Raw genomic sequence first — 25,001 nt, 5'->3', positions numbered from 1 at the left:
ATTTTTTAACTCGCGCGTTTCCCGCGGCAACGCTCAATTCGTGCGGAACGCCCTGCGCCTTCCGCGCCATCCGCGACGCGGCTACCGCGTGTACCGCGCCGCAGGATGCCTAATCGCGTGTTTGCATTGACTTAACATGTAAATCATCCGCGCTTGCCGCCTCTTCTGTGGCTGGTGTGAATGCACAGTAAGTTGAACTGCCGTTTATGATTTTAAAGGAAATGTCTGTTTGACGTCATTTAAAGGTCACGTTCTTTCTGATCCCATTTTTTAAACCCTAGTTAATGTTGTTATAATAGCATAAATAATACCTGTAAAATTATAAAACAAAGTTCACTGCCAGGCGATATATTTTCTTTAACAGAATTCGCCTTTCAAAGCCTACAGCGAACGGCCGGTTTGGACTACAGCCCTCTACTTCCTGCTTTAATGACGTCACTAGAATTTTTTTTTGACTAAACTCCGCCCACAGGAATACGTCAGTCGCCAGCTAAGCTAACGGCAAGCTAAGTTGCTATGGAATCACAACACACTAAACAAGTTACACAATCAGAACATGTTACGTATTTCTGAAGGAGGGACTTCGTAGAACAAGGAAGACATCAGCCCGTTTTTAGGACGGTGAAAACAGCGCTATACAGATACGAAAATTGTGTGGAAAATGCCGCGTTTTTTTACACGTGAAACACATGTTATATTGCGCACTGTAACCTGCAATTTTATGTTTCATATCGAGATGGCGATATAAAGTGAAACGTTACGTTTTGCAGCTTTATCAAGGTTTTAACTGAGTATTTTTTACAGGCCTGTGTAACAAATTTCAGCAACAATTGTTTGTGAATACCTTACAGTGGTTTCATAAGTGTATTACCTTGTTTTACTCGAGTCAGAAATCAGTATTAGATTACTGCCTGTGTACATGGCTGCGTTTCAAACCCTAGTAAGCTGCATTTTTTCAAGCACCACTTCACGACAAAGCCTGTATCTCAGTCTTTCCTTGCGGTCTCTGATGTCATTTAGCTACTGAAAGCATCCATACCATTTGCTGCCACAGGGTCACAAAAGCAAGAGACTGCGCTTTTGCCAAGATCTTGTTGCAATGATGCACTTTTTAAAGTGACTTTCTTGCCCTGGAAATGCAAGAGTCAGCCTTTTCACAACTCTTTAGCCTTTTAGCCCTGCTTTTCAATACGGCAGGCTTCCTCTCAGCCACAAGGATTACTTAACTCAGTGGGGAATAATTGTCATGCCCCATTTCTGCAGCTCGAAGCCTGGGGCTGCAGAGTATCTCAACACGACATGATGAATTGTGTTTTTAAATGAGAAGATAGTAAATCTTAGCTGATTTAGAATAAGGATTATTTCTTTAAGTACGCTTTAAGTATTTTTGTGTCCTAATACGAGTGTATGCGTGGTACTGTATTACAGTTATTTGTGTTATATACTCCATGTTGGATTGTAAGAAGCATTCAAAAGCTTTCTGTCATTTTGGTAAATATGTTGTTTTGAAGAGAGCTGTTGGCAACTTTTTTTGTGGTATTGGGTATTTTTATGGAAATTCCAGTCACCATGGTGGACATTTTGTAATGTGGATATTATAATAATGATGTTTGTTTATGTTCGCTCAGACCTGCAATGACAGTACGGTAGCTGTCACAAATCCCAACCCGAAACCACTGCTCAGGGCAGTTGCAGGAAATTTATTTTCTGGTGGTTTGCAATTTGTCCTGTATCAGAGCATTGTAATGCAGATTGCCTGATCCAAGATAATCTTATGGACATAAATGCCAGTATAAGGTGTGGCTTTGGTTTGTGCAGTGGGCGTGGCTTATTCTGTTATGTACCCTGATTTACCACTTTGCTCTCCTTTTACTGGAAATATTTTTTTGTGTGTTTTTCTCAGGTGCTGTTATTAAAGGGATAATTCACCAAAAAAATGAAAATAATGTCATTAATGACTCACCCTCATGTCGTTCCACACCTGACATTTTCGGAACACAGTTTAAGATATTTTAGGTGTTGTTCGAGAGCTTTCTGACCCTCCATAGAAAATGTATGTACGGTATACTGTCCATGTCCAGAAAGGTAATTTAAACATCATCAAAGTAGTCCATGTGACATCAGTGGGTCAGTTAGAATGTGTTGAAGCATCGAAAATACATTTTGGTCCATAAATAACAAAAATTACGACTTTATTCAGAATTGTCTGACAGAATTCTGTTGTGAACTGCGTGCACGACTATCACATGACTGATGTGACGCGGCTGACGTATGACACGGCTGACGTGTTATCTGGTGCGCCCGAGCTTCGTTTACAGTCTGAGGGAGACACGCTGTAAGTTTGAAAAAAAAAACATAACACGTCAGCCGCGTCACTGCAGTCACATGACTTCAGTCTTGTGCATGCGATTCACAACAGAACCAGAAGAGAAGACAACGCTGAATAAAATGCTGTTATTTTGGGACCAAAATTTATTTTCGATGCTTCAACACATTCTTACTGACCCACTGATGTCACATGGACTACTTTGATGATGTTTTTATTACCTTTCTGGACATGGACAGTATACCGTACATAGATTTAATGGAGGGTCAGAAAGCTCTCGGACTAAATCTAAAACATCTTAAACTGTTTTCCAAAGATGAACAGAGTTCTTCCGAGTTTGGAACGAGGTTTAGTCATTAATGACATTTTTTCATTTTTGGGTGAACTATCTCTTCTCTTTAAGTGTAAAATACCTCAGAAATTATTATTTTTTGCTTTTTGCCACACATTTGGATGCAAATTTTATGTTTTTCCTCAAAACATTGCTTTTGTTTGTAATCACATATTCCTTATTTGTAAGGAACGTACATGTTTTTATATCAAGTCCCTTTTTGCAGAATTAGGCCCAGTCACTCATTCGCTGCATCTGAAACTGCCTACTTGCATAATATATAGTAGGCGAGAAGCAGTAGGCAAGGCCAGTAGTATGTTCCAATTCCTAGTATAAAAAAAACTGTAGGCAAGATTCCAAAGTGTTCATTCAATGGCCATTATTGTCCCATGACCCCCCTGGATAGGAGTCACCCAACGAAGAAGGACAGTTGTCGTCTTACTCAAAAATGTCCAAACGCGGTAACGTGGACCTGAACGCATGTGCATGGACTCCTTTTAGCACCTGAACTTGTATTACGTATGACATGAGCTTGTAATACGTGTGGCTCTGGCATTTCCTTGCACTAGAGAAGTTGTTAGACGCGCAGGGGTTTAAAACCAACGAGTTGGTTGTTCCCGCTCCCTGTCACACAGGAAGCTTCAGAGTGCCTGGGTTTTAATGACGCGCTTGGATTAATGGCATCGTTTGAAGAAGGTTGTGGTCATGACAGTGTTGCCCTTTGAGTAAATCAGCTTCTTTTTTGTCCACCAATCAATCAAGTGACTTGTCATAAATGCGTAAAAAGGAACAGATAAATAAATTCGTAAACTATTGCCCTGTCCCCCTGATAGTGTATCGGTGATTAAAATGGGGCTTATCACCCCACACTAGTATCAGCATGGCAGATGTAGTACGTCCGAAATTCATACTATCCATAATTAGTACCTACTGTTGTAAGGGTCAATGAGTAGGTACTTCATTCAATTCAGTACCTACTGTATTCGATTTCGGACGCAGCGATTGTCTTTTCCCAGACTCATAAGTGTCTCCCTGAATAAACAAAATCCAATGTTTATCTAAGTATTCAGTCAGTGTTTGATCAGTTTAAATGGACATCTTTGATTGGAGCATGTCCCTATGATGTCACCTTCCACACTATTGATACAGTAGAATTAGGGACTGAACAGACAGGTTTGATCTACCAGGCTGCTTTGCCCTTTGATGTCTGTCGCTCTGCCCATTCTAGACAAGCACCTTGCTGAAGGGTTGCAGGAAGTTTTGATGACTATGGCTTTTTCCTCCTTTGACACGTCAAGGTCTCCGGTGAATGCTTAGCAATAAGTGTCGGACAACGCAAAGTCCTGCTATTCCCTTTGGTTTCCTACTGCTTGTCATGCTTGAGGGAAGGGGACGTCAGAAGCACTTGGCTTTGACGGGCTGTCGCCACACATCAGTGGTGCGGATAGACCCGGAAAGTGGCTTAGAAAATGAAATGAAGGGAATGGTGATGATGCCGTGGGCTTTGTGATTTAGTGTGTGAGGAAACCAAGAAAATAGCTGATGTGCTTTAAGGATTTTAAAGTGGAAGTTCACTATATGAAGCAGTATGCAGTGCATACTAGTGTGCTAGTCTGTGCACTAGTCAATACTCTGTTGTTTGTAGCAGTAATGTATTCAACACACAAAAGAACTCAATATTTTTTTGTGAGCTCACCTTCTCTCAAATAGGCAGGCTTTCTACCGCTGTTTATGGAATTGTGGGGGATTATGCTTTAAAAAAGCAACTATTTTTAAGCAGATCCCATCTGTTTGTGATGAATTAGAGATGAGCTGGAGCGAATGATGCCATCACTGTGTGCTGAAGGACAGATGTCCTGGGTATGCTGGTCAGTCCACGAACAAACTGACCACTGCTCATCTGACTAAAGCCAGACGACACATTACACATGCATCACTGACTTAAGCACAGACTCTAAACCACACACTCACTTTTCAGTGATAATTGGTGCTGAATAATTTAACATGGTTTGTAGTCTTTCATGGTTTAGTTTTATTCTTTCACCTGACTACTCAAAACACCTTCCAGAGACATCTTATTTTCGTGATATGCAGATCGGTGTCTGTTGACCCGTCGTACACCTGCAATGTTTTCATGTTTTCGAATTCTTTTTCAAATCAGTGGCACGTCAATTCTCAGGGCCGGGCTAGGGGATGCAGTTTAGCTGCAGGCGGTTGATAAGGCCGCTCAGCTCTGTTAAATCCTCTCGTCTGCCATGATTTTCTCATGGGGCTGAAGGCACGCAAACCTACCCCTCTTTGATAACAACCAACTTGCTGCGCTCACAACGTTTTATTTTAATACCACACAACTGTCAACTTAAGACTAAATTTGTCGAGGTTTAATTTTAACCACTTTCAGATGGCACTTTGCATGCCTTTGGATTTCTGACAAAAGCATAGGGTTTTAATGACACGTCTTGACCTAAAAAGTATATCAGATTTTACAATCGTATATTTTGAATAGAAGTTCCCAACCCAATTTCCGCATGCTGTATCCACAATTACTTAAAAGGACACTCCAGTTTTTTTGAATATAGGCTCATTTTCCAGCTCCCTTAGAGTTAAACATTTGATTTTTACCATTTTGGAATCCATTCAGCTGATCTCCGGTCTGGCGGTACCACTTTTAGCATAGCTTAGCATAATCCATTGAATCTGATTAGACCATTAACATTGCGCTCAATAATAACCAAAGTGTTTTGATATTTTTCCTTAAAACTTTGCTGTCGTACCATGGCTGCAGCAGGCGCAATGATATTACACAGTGCCCGAAAATAGTCATCAGCTATTGAAAATTATCAAGGGGACTATTTTTTTGCGCTGCGTAATATCATTGCGCCTGCTGCAGCCATGGTACGGCAGCAAAGTCCTTTATTATTACGCTAGTATGAGAGTATAGTTCCCAGCCATATCTTCCTACAAAATCACAACTTTTAATATTCCAACGTTCTTTGTACACAATAACTACAAAGGAGTAAATTTTAAAATAGAATTTTTTTTGAACGTGATGCTATTGGTCTAATCAGATTCAATGGATTATGCTAAGCTAAGCTAAAAGTGGTACTGCCAGAACCAGAGATCCCAATAAGGGATTCCAAAATGGGAAAACTCAATGTTTAACTTAAAGGATAATTCCGGTATTTAACACTTTGAGTCTCATTTCTGGTTTGTTTTGGATGAACTACAGTGATGGACACAGAAATTTTGACAATGGGTCGTGTCTTGAGTTTTTGACTCGTTTAAGCGTCTCTTGACTTCTTCAGAATGGAAGTCAATGACCATGCACAAACATGTCATTAAAACAACACTTAACGTTCATTTTCAAAACTGGTTTGTGGTGTTCGTTGATGATTAAAAACAAATATATTGGCGCAATGTATGATTTCAATCCGTGTTATTTGCTATAGTGGAACTATTTTTTCAGATACCTCACAACCCAACCGTGTATATACTTCCGCTCTATATTTGAGTCTGAAGCGTTAGCACACTCCCGACCACTTGATGGCGACAACCACTTTGCCATACAAGTACGCTTGGTGTTTAGCGTATAGACAGTCACAATCGAGCTCAACTTCAAACCTAAAGCTGGTCACTGAGCCATCAAATATGAGAAGAATTTCTTCTGAGAGAAACCGAGCGAAAAAACTACAACCACATGTAAACAGACCCTTTTCTGTTTCCTGGTGGCGGAGTGATATATCAGCGAGCAATGAGTCTTCCAAGAGAAGTCAATGGAATTTTACAAAATGCCAAATAAAACACGTCAGAAACTGTATTTCGCTACACAACTTGTTTTTAATCATCAACGAACACCACGAACCACTCGGTGAGTAGCACAGTTTTGAAAATAAATGTTAAATGTTGTTTTAATGACATGTTTGTGCATGGTCATTGACTTCCATTCTGAAGCAGTTAAGAGATGCTTCTAAACGAGTCAAAAAGTCAAGACACGACCCATTGTCAAAATTTCAGTGTCCATCACTGTAGTTCATCCAAAACAAACCATAAATGAGACTCAAAGTGTTAAATACCGAATTATCCTTTAAGAGAGCTGGAAAATGAGCTTCTTTTCAAAAAAAGTGGAGTGTCCCTTTAAAACCAGGACATTGTTGACACACTTTTTCTAGCATGGATTTTGAAATCAATGAAAGGGGAGCTAATATGCTCAGATATTATACTTCGCAAGTTCGCATCTGCTGCTTTGATTTATAGGCACAGAGAACTGTGGGGAAGGGCAATTATTATCACAGTAGTGTGAAAATTGATGACTCCACTTGAATTCTGCCCCCCTTGACGTTCTGCGAGCGCTTTCCAGAGAAGCTGTTGTTTCTTAGGAAAACTAAAGATGGAGTAACTACAAGTGACGCTAATTTTGCCAAGTGAAGGTTCACGTCCAACGTTGCTCGATCAACCCTGACCTGAACTTTTTCCTAAACGTTGTTACGTTTATTGAAACCCTGTGAGGAATAAGGTCAATAAGGTTTGGTATTATTTAAAAGCGATTTCCTATAGAATGAGCATGCGAGTTGACATCTCCCCCTGCTGATTTATTATGGTGTTTTAGTGGAATGCTGAGGCAATAGCTCTGAGACTCACGTTTGCCCCCTGCTAACACAATCATACTGTATCGCATGGAGCATTTCTTCTCCATGTGTCTCTGCTGACAAATGAAGGTTGCTGTAGAAAAGCACTTTCTCTTCTTCTCTATTTGCGGACCATGATATCTGGTCCTTATCTCCACTGTGGGGGTGGCCATTATGCGTAGAATAATTAAAGCAGATGGTGGCTGTGTATAATAGTTTAGCATTCGATGCGCAAGATCTTCTACAATATCCTCTGATATGAATGGGCACTGAAAAGATGACTATAAAATCACTGACAGTTCTTGAAGACGTATACACATATTATTTGTATGTGTATGTATAATGCTTGTGGCAATGCATTGTGGGATTGCCTCTCAGTGAAGGATATATGCAGTGCAGCCATAGAATAATGGATAACTGATATTCACCAGAAAATGAAAATATTTTCATTTACTCACCCTAATGCCATCTCCGATGTATAATGGGCTTATCACATCATTTCAAATGCTAATGGCGCTTTTCCATTGCATAGTACCCCACGGTTTAGGTCGGGTCAGCTCACCTCAGTTTGGCTTGGTTAGCTTTTCAATCGAGTTTAGTAACACTTCGGAGTGGTAGGGATTATAGGCGTGTCGTTATATTTGTGCTTCCTATTGCTGTGACGTCAAACAAGTGAGAGCATTGTTGGAATGCTATACATCCCCATACATTCATTTATTTCTCAGTCCGCCACAAAATTAAAATTGACCACCACAAGTAGATGTTTGCACATTGCGTTTATCACTACCTCTGTCTCACATGACAGTTTCTGTACAAACACCCGTGGTGTCAGTCGACACGGTCCTCTGAGCCTCATTTAAGCATATATGCAGACTTGCGCATCGCGAATGTGCTGCCACAAACTGCAAGTTTGGAAAAAACTGTTATGGTGTTCCTGATTCTCAACCTGTGGATGTTTTTCATCACTAAAAGGGAGTTTGGGAACTTACAGCAAAGCACAGATGACAACAGATTTGCTCGAGACAGCGCAAGCTGGCACGAAGGTAAAGCAAATTTTTTACATTTATATAGCGATGACGCTGGTAGTGACAATTCTCTCAGACCAGTCAGTGATATACAGTGTTTTCGCATCACATTTTGGTGTCAGCTGGGTTCGCTTGGAACCCCAACTGAGGTGGTATTAAAAAAAAGTATCGGGTACTACTGCCCCCAGTGGAAAAGCTGTCAAAAGTAAGCTGACCCAACCCAAACCGTCGGGTACTATGCAATGGAAAAGCGCCATATATGCCATCTCTGTCATAAATTAGATATTGAACAGAATGCTTTCAGCACGTATTATACATTCATCAAATACTTTCACTTTAAATTAATTCAGGAAGTCATATACTGTACATCTGGGATAGCATGTGCATAAATACATTTTTATGTTCTGATAAACTATTCCTCTTAAATGCTGGAAAGATGAACATTGTTTTGAACATTTTTTATTCAGTATTTAAAATGACTCTTCATTCAAGCTGTGCATTCAAGTTTGGGCACTGTCAAACAGTGCAGGTGCCATCTGGGTACCCCGAAGGGAAAACATGAAACGTTTAGTTTGAAAGAAAATCGTTCCTTATGGGATCCTCAAACATTTCAAAACCACAACGTTGCTATTCCCAAGACAAGGTGTTGTGTATTAAACTGATCAAAGTGTTGTAGTGGGAATCAGACTTAGTGTTAGGTTGTTTATACAGGCCTCTGTGAAGGTATGATTCTTTTCATAGCAGCCCATCCCTGATGTGTTGTTCTGCAGGCACACCCTTTTCAGAAAAGATCTGATGATAGCATTATAAAGGAAGCTTGGTGAAAAGGTTACAGTCCCGCTGTGACGTTTGTCTAGGACTAAAGCAAAAACATTGATTCCACACAGACATGCGCTGTAGCATTAACAAAAGCAATGACCCTGAGCGTTTGACTTTTTACTGGGGGTGCGACAGCTGCCAGACATGATGGTTATACAATGTGTAGCATTTGCCATTATACTTCAGCAGTGAATATAGTTCTTGCCCGAAGACCCAGACTTGACTTTGGACATCAAGTGGTGACCGACATGTACCATTTATTTTTTTAGAAAATAAATAAACAGATAAATCCTTAAAATCATACTGCATGAAGACCCAACATTGCTATCGACCCTGAATCCGCTTGTTAAGTCTGACAATACATCTTCCATTTCAAACGCTCCATCATATGCCTTCGGGGCCTTAGTTTATAATGGTGTTCAGTGATGATGCAGTTGTAACATATCCTGTCCATGTAGGCCAAGAGACAGATGAATTTGTCGCATAGGACTGATTTAAATTTGCCTTCCATATGAACAAATAAAGACATGGGATGCAATTTTTTTTCTCGCAATTTACTATTCTAACTATACACACATTATTTGGTTATTTTCTCACAGCTGTGAAATTCAATCCAACGGTCATGAACTTCCTGACATTGATGCATTTGTTTACACAATGCAGCATCAGATAGGCAGAGTCTGGGTGCTGCACCTTCCTTGTAATATTGTTCATTGTCCTGCTGTGTAAACACTTATCAGGCTATTAGAGATAAAACAGTGGCTGTCATTGACAAAAGCATTTTTACCACACTGACCCGTCGTGTGCCTTATTTCAGTTAATTTTAAACCAGGGTGGAAATAAAATTATTAAAGGAGAACTACTAATATGTAAGGCTCATAAATGTAACATGTATTTAGATTTCTGGATGGGTCTGATTTGATTTATGGCTTGTTTTTGCAAATGTGTTCTATTTTGACATTTCCTCCATGTGACTTTCCTGTATCATGATGGCCTTTTGTTGCCTCTGAGACCGTGTATGATGATAATCTGCTGATGAGGAGGTCCAGATAAAGTCCAGTGGTGGATGGGACGGGCTTTGAAGAGACAATAGTTGTGCATCCAAATTAAGATCGTTTCCCTTGGTGCCGCTTCCTGTTACTGTTTTCATGACACCTATGACATTGACCTTGCTCACAGCATTTGAAAGGATTTTTTCGTCAACAGTACCAAATTCGTAAAAGAACAATGTAATACATTTAAGTAAAGAATACATTAAGAAATTAAGAATTATCCTCATATTAATTTCTTAATAGTAGCGAATGCTTATTAAATAGGTAAGATGACAAAATTTTCAAAAAAACCCAAAAACATGACTAGACAGAGCAGACATTCCCATTTACAAAGATACCTGGATTGTAAAAATCCGTTGAGGATTAAAAAAGTTATGATATTTGTAATATTAGAAATCAGAGCAAAAAGTTGGATGTCAATGGAAGGTGTGGGACTGAAAATGCTGCTTATTCACATGTATTTGCTTGTAACTTTTTCATTTTATCAGATATTTGCATGAAATTTTAACACAACATTTACTGTTTTAATCTAAATGGGCATCAGACTTTAGTTGGAATGGGCATCGGACCCATAGTAGCCATGGTTTTTAGAACGATGCCTGCAGTGGACGTTCTGACAGGACGTTCGCTGTAGTCTATTACCAGAAACGTAATTTCCGCAATTTATTTAAATACAATCTCCTCCATAGATTTAGATTACCATGTTTCAGTACCAAGATAAAAGATATATATTGTGGCCCACCTACCTTTCATTAATGTCCAGAGTATAGTGGAAGCACACTGATTGGTTGAATGTGACAGAAATTTTTTTACTGTTGCTGTGAACTAAAAACACCTCCGGGTTGAAAGCTCAAAATATTAAACACTGGTGGTCGGACTTGACGTATTTATTGTCGTATTTAGTGAAAACATACTACAACCATGCGACATGGATTGGATATTGCATGAGACGCATTGTAAAAGTCCCACGCGGGCGGAAACGGATTTTATGCCCTAAAAATTCTGACATGCGTCTACACGATGTCAGCATTGCTATATTAAAGTCCCCCTGTTGTTAAATTTAAAGGTGCCAAAGAATGCACTGAAATAATGTCTTGCATTGTTCTCTGATATCTACATAGAAGGTATGTGGCTTTATTAAGTGCAAAAATTATCCAGAGACGGTCGGACCATATCCAGTATGGACCTGCAAAACGAAACCGTAACGTCAATAGTAGACCTTCAGCCTAGACGCTTGCATATAGCATTAACTAGCATATAACGCTAACTCAGCAGTCACAAAAACTTTGTTTTTAGCATTGTAACAACATTTTATTTAATTTAATGTGTAATTTAATGTTGTGCCGTACATGGCGACTGTAACGTCTCAGTTGGTGTTATGTTGAGATTGGCCTGTTTTTCAGTGGTGTTTTGCATGCATAAAGTTTACATTAGAAGGAGGAAACAATCGCGTTATGTCATTACCATGTACAGTACTCTCATTATTCAGCTATGCCTAGGTAAATACAGTTTTAAATTCTACGGCACCTTTAATGGCAAAAAGTTTTTATTGTTGTTTATATGTCTATGTGGTGTTTTAATATTATTTAAAACAAACCATGTGCAAATTCATCATTCAACACAATTGAGTATCTTCTCCATAAAAAAGGAGTTTTCCAAATACAGTCTCATCCCGCGGTTTGATATCGCCCTTGGTTTACTTCGTCACCAATCACATCAACATTGAACGAGTGGATCAGTAGTTCAAACCATGATAGACTCGGCACTGAAACGATTGCAGCACTGCTGCTTCATCTCTATTTTTGTAACGCTTATACATGCAGTGTGAATGTTCAAACCGTTAACATCAACCCTAAAAAAATAATAGTGCTGCATACACGCAGTTTACATAAACCGGACTAAGAAGTTATGTGTTTGAAACTGTAGCATCTATTTACATGTATATCTATACTGTTTTACATCTGCTGAAATCTGCTTTCTAGTTTTCGTCACAAATAAGTCTTAGAAATTGGGTCACCTAATTGTCTGTATTTCAAAGAAAGCACAAGTGTTTGTATTGAACGTTTGTGCTGCTATCTATCACTGCAGTAGTAAATAAGCTACAGCTGACATGTTTCCGAGCAGGTTGACAGTTTTGTATGTGTGAATTCCTCCTGGACGTTGACTTTGATATCATACAGTGAGGTTAGTTTCGGCGGGTTCCTGCACTTGTTAGTTAGTTAACTCACACTCTGCTCACAGTGACAGGCAGGCCATAACACCACCAGGCCTGTGTCAGACCTGACAAAACGCTGGAGCCAAACCCATGGGAACCGCAGTGAACCGTCACTTAATCTCCATGAGTCATCTGTGGGCCTCCAATAATGCCCATGCCAACAGTTTTAGTTTAGTGACATCATGCAATTACAAGCTACAAGCTTTCCCGAGTTCAGGTTTAGTTTCTTAGAAACTCTGCTAAGGTTGGGCAATGTTGAACATTTTTATTACATGTTGTGAAATTCATAGGACACATCCCTGTTAAAGTAATAGTAAAAATAAGCCAATAATCTTCATCTGTACACAGTCAGAATTCCTTGCCCTTCCCTAGCTTGAATGCATTGAATTGTGACCAAATCTTTTGAATCATCCATATGATTTCTAAGGGGTAATATATTTCGTTAGAAGCAAAACAGCACATTTATGAGGAAAGCGATCAATATTTTGAGCTTATTTAGATATAGTTGAGTTTCAATGTAAACAACACTAAGTGGTGTAGACTTTAAAATGGCGACACACAGGTTTTGTGTGTCTGGTGACTAGTCATATGTGTTGTAATGAAGCGCACACATGATGCATGAGAACCAATAATTGTCTTATTTACCAGCATGGTGTTGTTTACATTTGAACAGGATGGCATAAGGGTGGGTAAATTATGGGCTAATTTTCATTTTTGGGTGAACTATTCCTTACAATTCCTTACATTCCTTACAGTACAATTTTGCTGGATTTACTTAATTTTAAAAAGTAATTGTAAGATGTATATCAAAAAGCATTTTTCAAAAATATGTAATTGGACATCATTATTAAACTTCATAAACTCCACTAAAACATTTGAAGTATTAGTCCATTTTCTTAAAAAAACAAAAAAAAACATAATTTGCTCACCACCATGTCATCCAAAATGTTGGATGTCTTTCTTTGTTCAGTTGAGAAGAAATTGTGTTTTTTTGAGGAAAACATTCTAGGATTTTTCTCATTTTAATGGACTTTAATGGACCCCAATACTTAACAGTTTTAATGCAGTTTAAACGAGGTATAAGGGTCTTATCTAGTGAAACGAAAATAAAAAATATGCACTTTTAAACCACAACTTCTCGTCTTCCTCTGGTCCTGTGACGCGCCAGTAATACGCCATCACGTCAAGAGGTCACAAATGACGTATCGAAACTACGGCCCAGTGTTTACAAGTGTGGAGAAAGAGGACCGTTCCGACTTTGTTGTATGTGGAATGATACTAATTAATATCTTTGTGTCAGTTTATTGTTTAAAGTGGTCCGCAAATGTGCGTTTCATATATTTAACATGTGACCTTTCGACGTCATTACGTAATTATGTGAGGTTATGCTGGCTCGTCACACAGCCAGAGTGTTAAGTGTTGGGGTCCATTTAAGTCCATTAAAATGAGAAAAATCCTGGAATGTTTTCCTCAAAAAACAATTTCTTCTCGACTGAACAAAGAAAGACATCAATAGTTTGTATGACATGGTTGTGAGCAAATTATCTAGATTTTTTTTTAAGAAAATGGACTAATCCTTTAAAGGCATAGTTCACCCAAAAATGAAAATTCTCTCTTTATTAACTCACCCTCATGTTGTTACAAACCTGTATACGATTTTTTTTGTTCTGATGAACTTAAAGGGAAATATTTTGAGCAATGTTTGTAACCAAACCGATCAGAAGCCCCATTGACTTCCATAGAATTATTTTACTATGGATGTCAATGGGGCTTCTGATTGGTTTGTTTACAAACATTCCTCAATAATATCTTTCTTTGTGTTCTTCAGAACAAAGAAATGTATACAGGTTTATAACAATATGAGAATGAGTAAATGATGCAGAATTTACATTTTTGGGTGAACTACTCCTTTAATAAACTGCATAACCCTCGTATTCCTCAAAGGATCTTTCTGAAGTTCTGTTTGGTTACATCATGTAACCTGTTTTTGAGAAACAGATGATTCACCCAGGCAGTAAACCATCCCACATTCGTCACGGCACACCTGCCCTTTGAACACGCGAACGTAAGTTAAACAGGCATCTTTTGTTGCCTCCCACTTCTCTGGAGGAGGAACCAGCTCTGACATGTGGGAGCATTTGAAGAATGTGTAGCGGTTTTGACTCGAAGCAGTTAGCAGCCCACAAAGCTTCAGCAGCGACTGCGGGGGCCTGCGTTGTACAGAGCTGCGCAAGGTCACGGCTCCAGAGAGATAATTTTAGCTTGATAAACGGGCTTTGGTAGATCAGACCATATGAAAATAAGAGATACAAGCAGTGTTATCAGTGAACGAATGGGTCATTGTGGATTGAAAACGGCAGTATTATCTGCTTAGTGGCTTTACTATTTCTGTCTGTGATATCAGCCACATGTTCATGTACATCTATTTAGAGTATATTCTGAATCAAGTGGTGTGAACAGGCTTTATATTTTGTTTTCTCTTTCCTTACTATATCATCATGTGATAATAGAGATGCATTGATACGTCTGTTTTCATGCAGCCTTTTGTATAGAGTTGCTTTTTATAGATCTCACTGCCACTAACTGCTTTGTTCCACAGAGGTTTGTCACGTAACCTTTTCGGGATTGATTTTAATGAAGTGTCGCTCTTGATTCGCAGGTCTCACTGCAGAGGGCCTTTATCGAGTGTGTGGAAACAAAACGGATCAAGACAACATTCAGAAACAGTTTGACCAGGGTATGTATTGTTTTAGCACTGTGGGAAATCAATGAGACAACATTTTGTTAGGACAGGTGTCGGAACAAATTTTGTAAATTAGATGAGAGGACCTAATACAACTTCAATTGAATTGTTGATTTGCTTAGCGCACAGCAAGGGTTGCCAGATTCGCTTATCAAAACCAGTCCAAAAGCATCCCAATGACTATTCACAGCCCAAATAACTAATAAATGAAATCCTTTTATTTTTAAAGTGTTTTTTGCAATCCCATTTTTCAAACTTTACAAATAATGCCTGCAAAAAGAATTTGCTTTTCAAGTACTACAGAGAACGGCCGGTTTGGACTACAGCTCTCTACTTCCTAGACGTATGACGTCAAAATAAGAGTTTTTGACCAAACTCCGCCCACAGGAATACGTCAGTCTCCGGCTTATCTCAAACGTCTCTGCTAAAATAAGCTGCAGTCGAACCAATACACACTAAACAAACTACACAATCATAACTCATTACGTATTTCTGAAGACAGACTTAAGCCCTATTCGTACGGGATTAGTTTTACAGGGGTAGATGGCATAATGTAATTTTAACACAGGACGTCTGTAATATAGATGGTCAATTCGCGCAGGATTAGAAATCTCAGTAAAACATTCAGAAGTGGGAGGGGTAACTCGATTGCGCAGCGCGTCACCTCTCGTCGTCACGTGCACATTACCTTGCTTCCTGATATCAGATGTGCAAACAACATGACACAGACGAGGAAAACGCAAAACACTGTGTTTAATTTCAGTTTGGGGAGAACGTCAGTTTCAGAAACAGTTCTGTGCCTCTGAGAAGTAAATGTAACTTTTTTTAAAAAGGTTTTGGCATGTTATTCAGGAACTGACTTGCCACTGACTTGTTTTTCTGCCTAGAATGCAAGTAAATGCTTCTTTAAGCGTTTTATAACCCACAAGATAACATGAAATTTACATGTATATTTACATGTAAAAAATATTTTGGCAAAAATGATCAATACAGCTAACTATTGTGATACATTTTTCCACGATAGTGTATCGATATTTCAATCTATACTATCGGTATTTTAAAACCCCATCAAATCCCTCTGTGTGCAGCCGCTGCTGTAGCTTTCAAAGCCGACGTGGAAGCATTTTGGCTTAAAAAAATCAGCTCAATTTTTTAAATTTTTGATAAAAAAAAGAAAGAAAAAGTATTGCAATATGCAATGTATCGTATCGTATCGTATCGTGAGGCCCTTGCCAATACCCAGCCCTAATTTACAGGTGGTCTATTCGCACTGGATTAGTATTACCTGAGGTCATTTCTCAGGACCTTTTTACAGAAGGTAAAAGTCAACGTAAACTTTACTGTCATTAGTACTATTCGGAATGGATTAGTTTTACATAGGGAGGTGGGGAAAAGCAACTTTTATCAGAGCTTCTCAGAGATTTTAGCTCCATGTCAGAAATCATTACGGACAATGTCAGTAAAGATTAGGGCGACTTTTACCTTCTGTAAAAAGGTCCGGAGAAATTACCTCAGGTAATACTAATCCAGTGCGAGTAGACCAGCTGTAAATATACATGTAAATTGCGTAATTTCCTGTTAATTTGCAGGTTTCTTTTAAATATAAAAACAACAAGTAAAAAAACAAGTCGGTGGCAAATCAGTTCCTGAATAACACAACACGAAGTTTTTTTAATAAAAGTCAAATTTACTTCTCAGAGGCACAGAACTGTTTCTGAAACTGACGATCACCCCAAACTGAAATTAATCACAGTGTTTTGCGTTTTCCTCGTCATATTGTTTGCACATCTGATATCAGGAAGCATGTGCACGTTATGATGAGCGGTAACGCGCTGCGCAATTGAGTTACCCCTCCCACTTTTAAATGTTTTACTGACATTTCTAATCCTGTCTGAATTGACCAATAATATTACAGACGTCCTGTGGTAAAATTACACTAATCCCGTCCGAATAGGGCTATTGTCTGTAATGATTACTGACATGGAGCATTCAGACGGGACTAAAATCACTGAGAAGCCCTGATAAAAATTGCTTTACCCCACCTCCCTATGTAAAACTAATCTCGTCCGAAAATAGAACTTTAGAGATAGAAAAAGAAAGACATCAGCCCGTTTTTAGGATAGTGAAAACAAAGCTATAGAGATTTTTTAATTTTAAACACCGTAATCACAATCAAAGCGTTGAAAATGCAGGATAAATGGGACCTTTATCTCTTTCCCCGCCAGCATTTTTTTTTAAGTTGCCAACTAGCACCAGCATTTTTTATGATTTTCACAAAAGTTCGTGTTTTATAAGTTGGGTAAGAACGCCATTTAGTGGACAATAGTGGAAATATGAATTGCCCTAAAAAGTCACCATTGGCAGGGAAGCATTTGTTCTTAATTGACAATGGTGGGGAAATAGTTACCCCGCAGGAAAAAAACTTGCTGCAACAGTTTAAAAGTACAGCAAATCTAAAGCCCTGCAAAAAAGCAGAGGAGTTGGCAACGCAGTGCACAGCACCCTTTGTTGAGTTCGCTCTTTTTCTTTGGATAAATGTACAAAGTCGAAGTGGAGTTGGAAAAAGGTCATTCTTAAGAAGTTTTCAGATATAGGCAAAGAAAACACACTTTACGAAAAGGCACGACACTATTTTATTGCTTTATGTAATGTTATAAAAGACATGAACGCTGCATAATGTACAGTGCTTGACCCCATAACCTTAATAATGCATGTTGCTATTGCATGTTTCTTTGACGAGAATCATGTGATACATTAATATGAGTTAAAAATAAGACGTGAACTTAAAGGGATAGTTCACCCAAAAATGAAAATTCTGTCATAATTTTCTCATCCTCTAATTCTGTATGAATTTCTTTTTTCTGATGAACACAAAAGATGTTTTGATAAATGATGGTACGCATAACCATTGACTTCCATAGTAGGAAAAACAAATGTAATACGTATGGTAATCAGTGGGTACCATCAACTGTGTGCTTACCATTATATCTTTTTCATCATTTATTGCAATACTTCCATTAATATTTTTTTGTATTTTAATATTTAGGTTTTCCTATGAAAGTCAATAGTTACAATCATCTGTGTGCTTACCATCATTTATCAAAATATCTTCTTTTGTGTTCATCAAAAACTAAAAATAAATCTCATTCATTTTTGGGTGAACTATCTCTTTAAGCACAATTGTTTTGCACATGTTCAATGTATTTTGCATCCCATTGAAAAAAATATGATTCACGTGACCTGTTTACATGAGTACTTTTCTCCTGATGATCAGATCAGACTACACCACCCCTTTCAATACAATCAAAAAAACGTACACGTGAAAGAACAAACTGTACTCCTGGCTTAAGACTTCTCTCAAAATATCTTCTTTTGTGATCCACAGAGGCATGAAAGAGTCATGTACAGCTTTTGAATGACATGATATAATACATGAATGACAAAATAGTGTTTTTAAGTTAAGAACACAATAGTTCAACTTAATTTTAAATGTGTAGTTTCATGTCTAAACTGTGATTTGATGAGCCAGTTATATTATTGCATCATGTACCTTTGTTGCTCGGCAGCCGAGAACAACTAAACTCATAAACAACTTCTTTAACAGTGTTTTGCCTAACAACAGCCCTCAGTAACAAGCTCTTCCTCATTTTGACATTTTTTCCTATTACTCCATGTTTCTCCATCTCTCTTGTGTGTAAATAACCTAAATGGTGATAGCCTAGCAAAATCTCCCCCGCTTAATATTTCTAGCTTGACGGAGTCTATATTTACCACCGAGTACTATCCCAGGAAATAGATTTATGTGGCCGAATGAAACGCACGCTGTGTTATCATACATCTTTCAAATCAAATACTGTCATCTCTAGCTGGTGAGCTGAAAATCTTCAGTGGAGTGACACAGATTATTCACTCAGTGAGCCATCGCACGCCCAAAAGAGCCACTGTAGGCATCAGTGATGGCCTGGCCTGAATCCATTAGTCTCTCTCGCTTTCGTACATCCCCATAAATCTGTGAATTAGCCGTTTTTCCTCTTCTTGTATTCATTTAGTGCTTTCACTGAGAAATCTATTCTGACAGCTGTCATTTCATCTTAAAGCAAACCCCTCAATTTTCCTTCATTTGTGTCTTCCCTAAATCCAGTTAAAGATGTTTTATTGTCTTTTTTTCGTTTTTCTTTTTAGACCACAGTATAGATCTGTTTGTGATGGACGTGGCCGTGAACGCCGTGGCCGGGGCTCTGAAAGCTTTTTTCGCCGACCTTCCTGATCCCCTCATACCGTACAGTCTCCACCCAGAACTAGTAGAAGCAGCCAGTGAGTATTGACTTCCTGTTTTGTTTTTCTGCTTTTTTGCTGATGATTTTGACAAATCTACAAAATATTAAGGACTTTCATATGGTGATGTAATGAGGATTTGTCTTATCTAGCTGTAAATTATTTTATTTTCAGAGGTTTAACAACATGTTTATGCCAGATCTAGTGACTAATGATGAATCGATGGTGTGTATGAATATTCCTTTTATATTTTATACCATTAGTTTATCGCAGGAAATAATAGGGTATAGTTAAATGTATTAAGTAGTCATTAGCATAAATAAAAGTATACTGTAATATCAAAAATTATTTATAGTGTTTATTATTATTTATTTTTTGAAGAATTATCTTAAAGGATTAGTCCATTTTCTTAAAAAAAAAAATCCAGATAAATTACTCACCACCATGTCATCCAAAATGTTGATGTCTTTCTTTGTTCAGTCGGGAATAATTTTTTTTTTTTTTTAAGAAAAACATTCCAGGATTTTTCTCATTTTAATAGACTTTAATGGACCCCAACACTTAACACTTAACTCAACACTTATCAGTTTTTTTCAACTGAGTTTCTCAAACGAGGAATGATGGTCTTATTTAGCAAAACGATTGCCATTTTTGACAAGAAACATAAAAAATATGCACTTTTAAACCACAACTTCTCGTCTATCTCCGGTCCTGTGATGCGACCTCACGTAATTGTGTGGTGACGTAGAAAGGTCACGTGTTACATATATGAAATGCACATTTGCGGACCATTTTAAACAATAAACTGACACAAAGACATTATTAGTATCATTCAACATACAACAACATCGGAGTGGTCCTCTTTCTCCACACTTGTAAACACTGGGGCGTAGTTTCGCATACATCATCCGTGACCTCTTGACGTGATGACGTTTTGCGTGAGGTCGCGCTGGCGCATCACAGGAACGGAGATAGACAAGAAGCTGTGCTTTTTTTTGTCAAAAATGACAATCGTTCCACTTGATGAGACCCTTATGCCTCGTTTGGGATCGTTTAGAGTCCTTTGAAACTCCGTTGAAAAAAAACTGTTAAGTGTTGAGTTTAGTGTTAAGTGTTGGGGTCCATTTGAAGTCCATTAAAATGAGAAAAATCCTGAAATGTTTTCCTCAAAAAACATAATTTCTTCTCTACTGAACAAAGAAAGACATCAACATTTTGGATGACATGGTGGTGAGTAAATTATCTGGATTTTTTTAAAGAAAATATACTAATCTTTTAAGAAGAACTAAAGACAATTTTTTTGTATATTAACTACAAAATTAGTGTGTGAAAATAATACATTTACTATTTACAATTACAAGTGTACTTAAAGGCATAGTTCATCCAAAAATGAAATTTTTTTCATAATTTACTCACCCTCAGGTTTTTACAAATCTGTATACTTTTTCATGAGTTTTGCTGAACACAAAGGAAGATATTTGTAATCACTCAGGAAGCAGGAGCACCATTGGATTCCATAGTAGGAAAGAAAAATACTATGGAAGTCAGTGGTGCTCAAAAACTTTTGGTTAGAAACATTGCTCAAAACATCTTCCTTGGTGTTTAGCAAAACGAAGAAATGTATAAAGTTTTTTTTTAATAGGGGTGGTACAAAAAAAATCTGAAACAGAACATGTATGTATATAAGAATGACTTTATTGATGCATTAAAATACAGTATATGACAATTCAGAGACTAGTAGTAAAAGTCCAAAAATTTGTATGAGCGCAAATGTACCTTAATGATGTCACAAATATGCAAATTAGTACATCAAGAATCGATTCTGAATCGAATTGGGACCCTAAAGGGCTACGTAATGCTTTTTATTCCACTACATTAACTACACCAAAAGGTAAGAGATTACACAAACTATAAGAGTTATGCGAAACACAGTGTGTTGAGGACATCTGCTGGTTACCCGCTGTGTAAATGCAACACGAACAGCATATGTACATATTCAGTGACATATAAAGTTAAACAATTGCAAAAGTTTTTATTACAAGAAATATGCAATATTAAAGACAAGTGATTTGCTTGAGTGCCGTGTGCATGAGCGAATTAGCATAAATGTATCGTTATAGTTCGATGGACGCTAATATAGTCATCGTTATAATGTGAACGACGCTATAGAATCAATTCTGAATCGATTCATAAGGATCCAAACGATTCCCACCCCTAGTTTGTAACAACGTGAGCGCGATAAATTTATGACAGAATTTGTATTTTTGGGTGAACTATCCCTGAAATGTAAATAAAATGTATATTAGTGCATTTTTTTCAACTGTGTATATACACAGATAGTGATTTAAAAAGCATTGTAATCCCATTCTGAGGATGAAAATGATTGATCTACACATAGTGAAATATTTGTCCCCAAAGGCAAAGCATTTATGAGTTTTGTTTTAAAATTTGATACATTTGGTATTTTTATGAATTTTTTGTAAAAAAGTCTCTTGTCTTTGAAAACAAAGATAGGACATGGCAATATCTGTTATTATTGTACGACTCCCTTTTATGTTTGATTCTGGTGAATCATGTCATTCTGATGTCTGTTATCCCTTGATACAATCACTTAAACTGACAACACACCGCTCATCCGGTATTACTTATCTTTAATGTATCACACTGCTGCTGCCAAGTTTAAATTGGTTACAGATGAGCTAATAAAATATTTTAAATATTCAGTATATTGGTATTTCATATTCAGTTATTTTCTGATGTGGTAAGTAGGCGTGTAATAGGCAGGATAATGTACATCGATTAATATACATTCATTATTTCCCTATTAAAATCTGCTGGATATACATCATCTCTTCCATTAGCCAGCCTGTGATCACTAAATTTTTTACACTAGTCGACTCTGACATCTTATTCACACATTCGTCTTTACACGCAGCAGGTGACGCAGCGTGTATGAGTTGTATCACAGTTTACGGCAAATACAGGAAGTGTGTTTGCCCCATACATGAAAACGTGTTAAGACTTGCTTACCTCAGCAGCCTGCAAGTCTAGTTACTCATTTGCCTACACGGTTTCTTTTTCGACCGCTTTCAACTAGGTTCAGAATTAATCCCATCACTACACGTCTAATCCCAGCCTGCTGAAGTCATTTAAATGCATCTGCATTTCCGTTTGATGCTCCGAGGGCCGAATCAAATCCAGGCCCCCTGTGATGCATTCCTCATTATTTCTGATCCACTCTACTGTAGATAAATGATTTGAAGTACCGGGATGATGTTCACTGATGCCTTGTGTTGTACATCATTGCCCAGAAATGTGTTTTTTAATGTGTTAAAGGGATAGAAATGAAAAATCTGTTGCATTTACTCACCTTCAGGTTTTTACAAACCTGTATACTTTTTTGTGTTTGTCTGAACACAAAGGAATATATTTGTAATCAAGCAGGAAACAGGAGCACCATTGACTTCCATAGTAGTAAAGAAAAATACTATTGAAGTCAACAAGGGTTTGGTTACAAACATTGCTCAAAGCATCTTCCTTTGTGTTCAGCAAAACAAAGACATTTATACAGGGTTTGTACAACTTGAAGGTGAGACATTGATGGCAGAATTTTTATTTTTGGGTGAGCTATCCCTCAGCGTGTAAATCCAGGACAATGATTATTGCTTGATCTTTATGGTTGTGTTTGTGCTGGAAATGAAAAATAAAAGAGCATAATATGCCTACATTCTGCGAACTGTACATGTTCAGTTCTTGTGATATAAGCTCATATTCTGTTTTCTAACTTCTAATGAAAATGTTAAATGTGTTTTGTTTCCAGAAATTGTAGATCACTACGAAAGGCTGCAGGTGCTTAAGGAAATTGTACGAAAATTTCCTCCTGTAAACTACGAAGTTTTTAAATATGTCATCACTCACCTCAACAGGTAAAGCTGTCTTTAGTTACAGTTGTTTTTCTTTATTCAAATCAACATGAAATTTACTTTATCGACTTCTGCTCGGCAGTATAATTACATTTTTTTGCAGAATTGGGCATGCCTAAATTTAAAAGAGTAGGACCCACATACTTTAAAGTAAATTGATAAGAATGGTCTTATTTTACAGAAAATTTTGTACTCCACAACTTATATATATATTTTTTTATAATTTAACAATGCAGTTTTGGACCCACCGGCAGGTCTGCAGAGTTTAAGGGTTACATTTTATAATAAATGTGACACAGTTTGTGGAAAAACCCAGCTAAAGTAATTTTTACTGTTTTCTAAAATCATTCTACATAATGTAAAGATATATACCTTCACTATCTTTTGACTGAATAAGGTCATGTCAAAGATTAAAACCAATGTTAAGGGAAAACACCACAGTTTTACAATTTTTTACTATGTTCTTACCTCAAATTAGATTAATTAATACATACATATCTTTTTTTCAATACGTGCATTTAATCTTTGTACAGCGCATCGTGGAAGTGTTAGCATTTAGCCTAGCCCCATTCATTCCTTAGGATCCAAACAGGGATGAATTTAGAAGCGACCAAACACTTCCATGTTTTCCCTATTTAAAGACTGTTACATGAGTAGTTACACTAGTAAGTATGGTGGCACAATTTTTTTTAAGCGGATAAAGAAAGAGAACTATATTGTATGGCGGAAGAGCACTTAGTTTGCAGCACTTCGACCTCGGCGCGCAGTAACATCATCACTCCATACAATATAGTTCTCATTTTTATCCCCTTAAAAAATTCCCACGTTTTATTTTGTGCCACCATACTTACTCGTGTAACTCCTCATGTAACAGTCTTTTAATGGGGAAAACATGGAAGTGTTTGGGGGCTTCTAAATTTATCCCTATTTGGATCCTAAGGAATGAATGGGGCTAGGCTAAATGCTAACACATTCACAACGTGCTGTACAAAGATTAAGTGCATGCATTGATTAAAGATAAGTATATATAAATTTGTCCAAGTTGAGGTAAGAACATAGTCAAATATTAAAAAACTGTGGTGTTTTCCTTTAAATCAATAAATAAAATCAAATTTGATGCTCCTCATCTCATAGTTAGATTATTAAGCCTGGATTTTACAGACAGGGTCACGTTTTACTGATAAAGGGAGGATAAAGTCATTGTTATAGGCTACTGTTGGAAGATAATCCAACCTTTCTAAAATGCCAGTTGTTAAAGTAATTTTGTGCTGTGGACATAGGAAAGGTTAAGGCAGTAATGGCAAATAACAAGGGACGTAAAAGCATTGGGATATGCCGAGATGCTCTTGAGGGCAAACTTGACCTTCAGTCTCTAAATCCAGATAAAAAATATGTTTTTCAAAATTGAATGTCCACAGAAGAAGCACCTGATCCAAGCAATTTTTAGTTCTTTTCTAATGTTGAATTTTCTGAACTGCTTCACTTTATTGACTTCTGTTTCATGTTGAATCCTTGCATTATTGAACCTATGATCTTTCATTACAAAGCTGATGGTTCATATTTTTCCTTTATTCATCTCTGCGTCTCTTTTTGCTCTACCAGGGTAAGTCAACACAGCAAGACCACGCTGATGACCGCCGACAATCTCTCGATCTGTTTCTGGCCAA

At 37.6% G+C, this 25,001-nt stretch overlaps 1 protein-coding gene across 1 annotated transcript in view; it reads left to right on the top strand.

Moving 5' to 3' along the window:
* arhgap5 (Rho GTPase activating protein 5) overlaps positions 1 to 25,001 on the top strand; it is a 38,874-nt gene that overhangs the window by 12,188 nt on the left and 1,685 nt on the right. Inside the window, exons 4-7 of the mRNA XM_065288383.2 lie at positions 15,053 to 15,130; positions 19,319 to 19,450; positions 23,232 to 23,337; positions 24,937 to 25,001. The exon at positions 24,937 to 25,001 is cut by the window's right edge and continues 1,685 nt beyond it. Of these exons, the coding sequence (XP_065144455.2) occupies positions 15,053 to 15,130; positions 19,319 to 19,450; positions 23,232 to 23,337; positions 24,937 to 25,001 (381 nt within the window). The remainder of the gene's footprint in view (positions 1 to 15,052; positions 15,131 to 19,318; positions 19,451 to 23,231; positions 23,338 to 24,936) is intronic.

Source organism: Paramisgurnus dabryanus, chromosome 17 (assembly GCF_030506205.2).
Source record: "Paramisgurnus dabryanus chromosome 17, PD_genome_1.1, whole genome shotgun sequence".
NCBI lineage: Eukaryota > Metazoa > Chordata > Actinopteri > Cypriniformes > Cobitidae > Paramisgurnus > Paramisgurnus dabryanus.
Note: the sequence above shows the minus strand (reverse complement) of the source record. Positions and strands in the feature narration are given on the sequence as shown.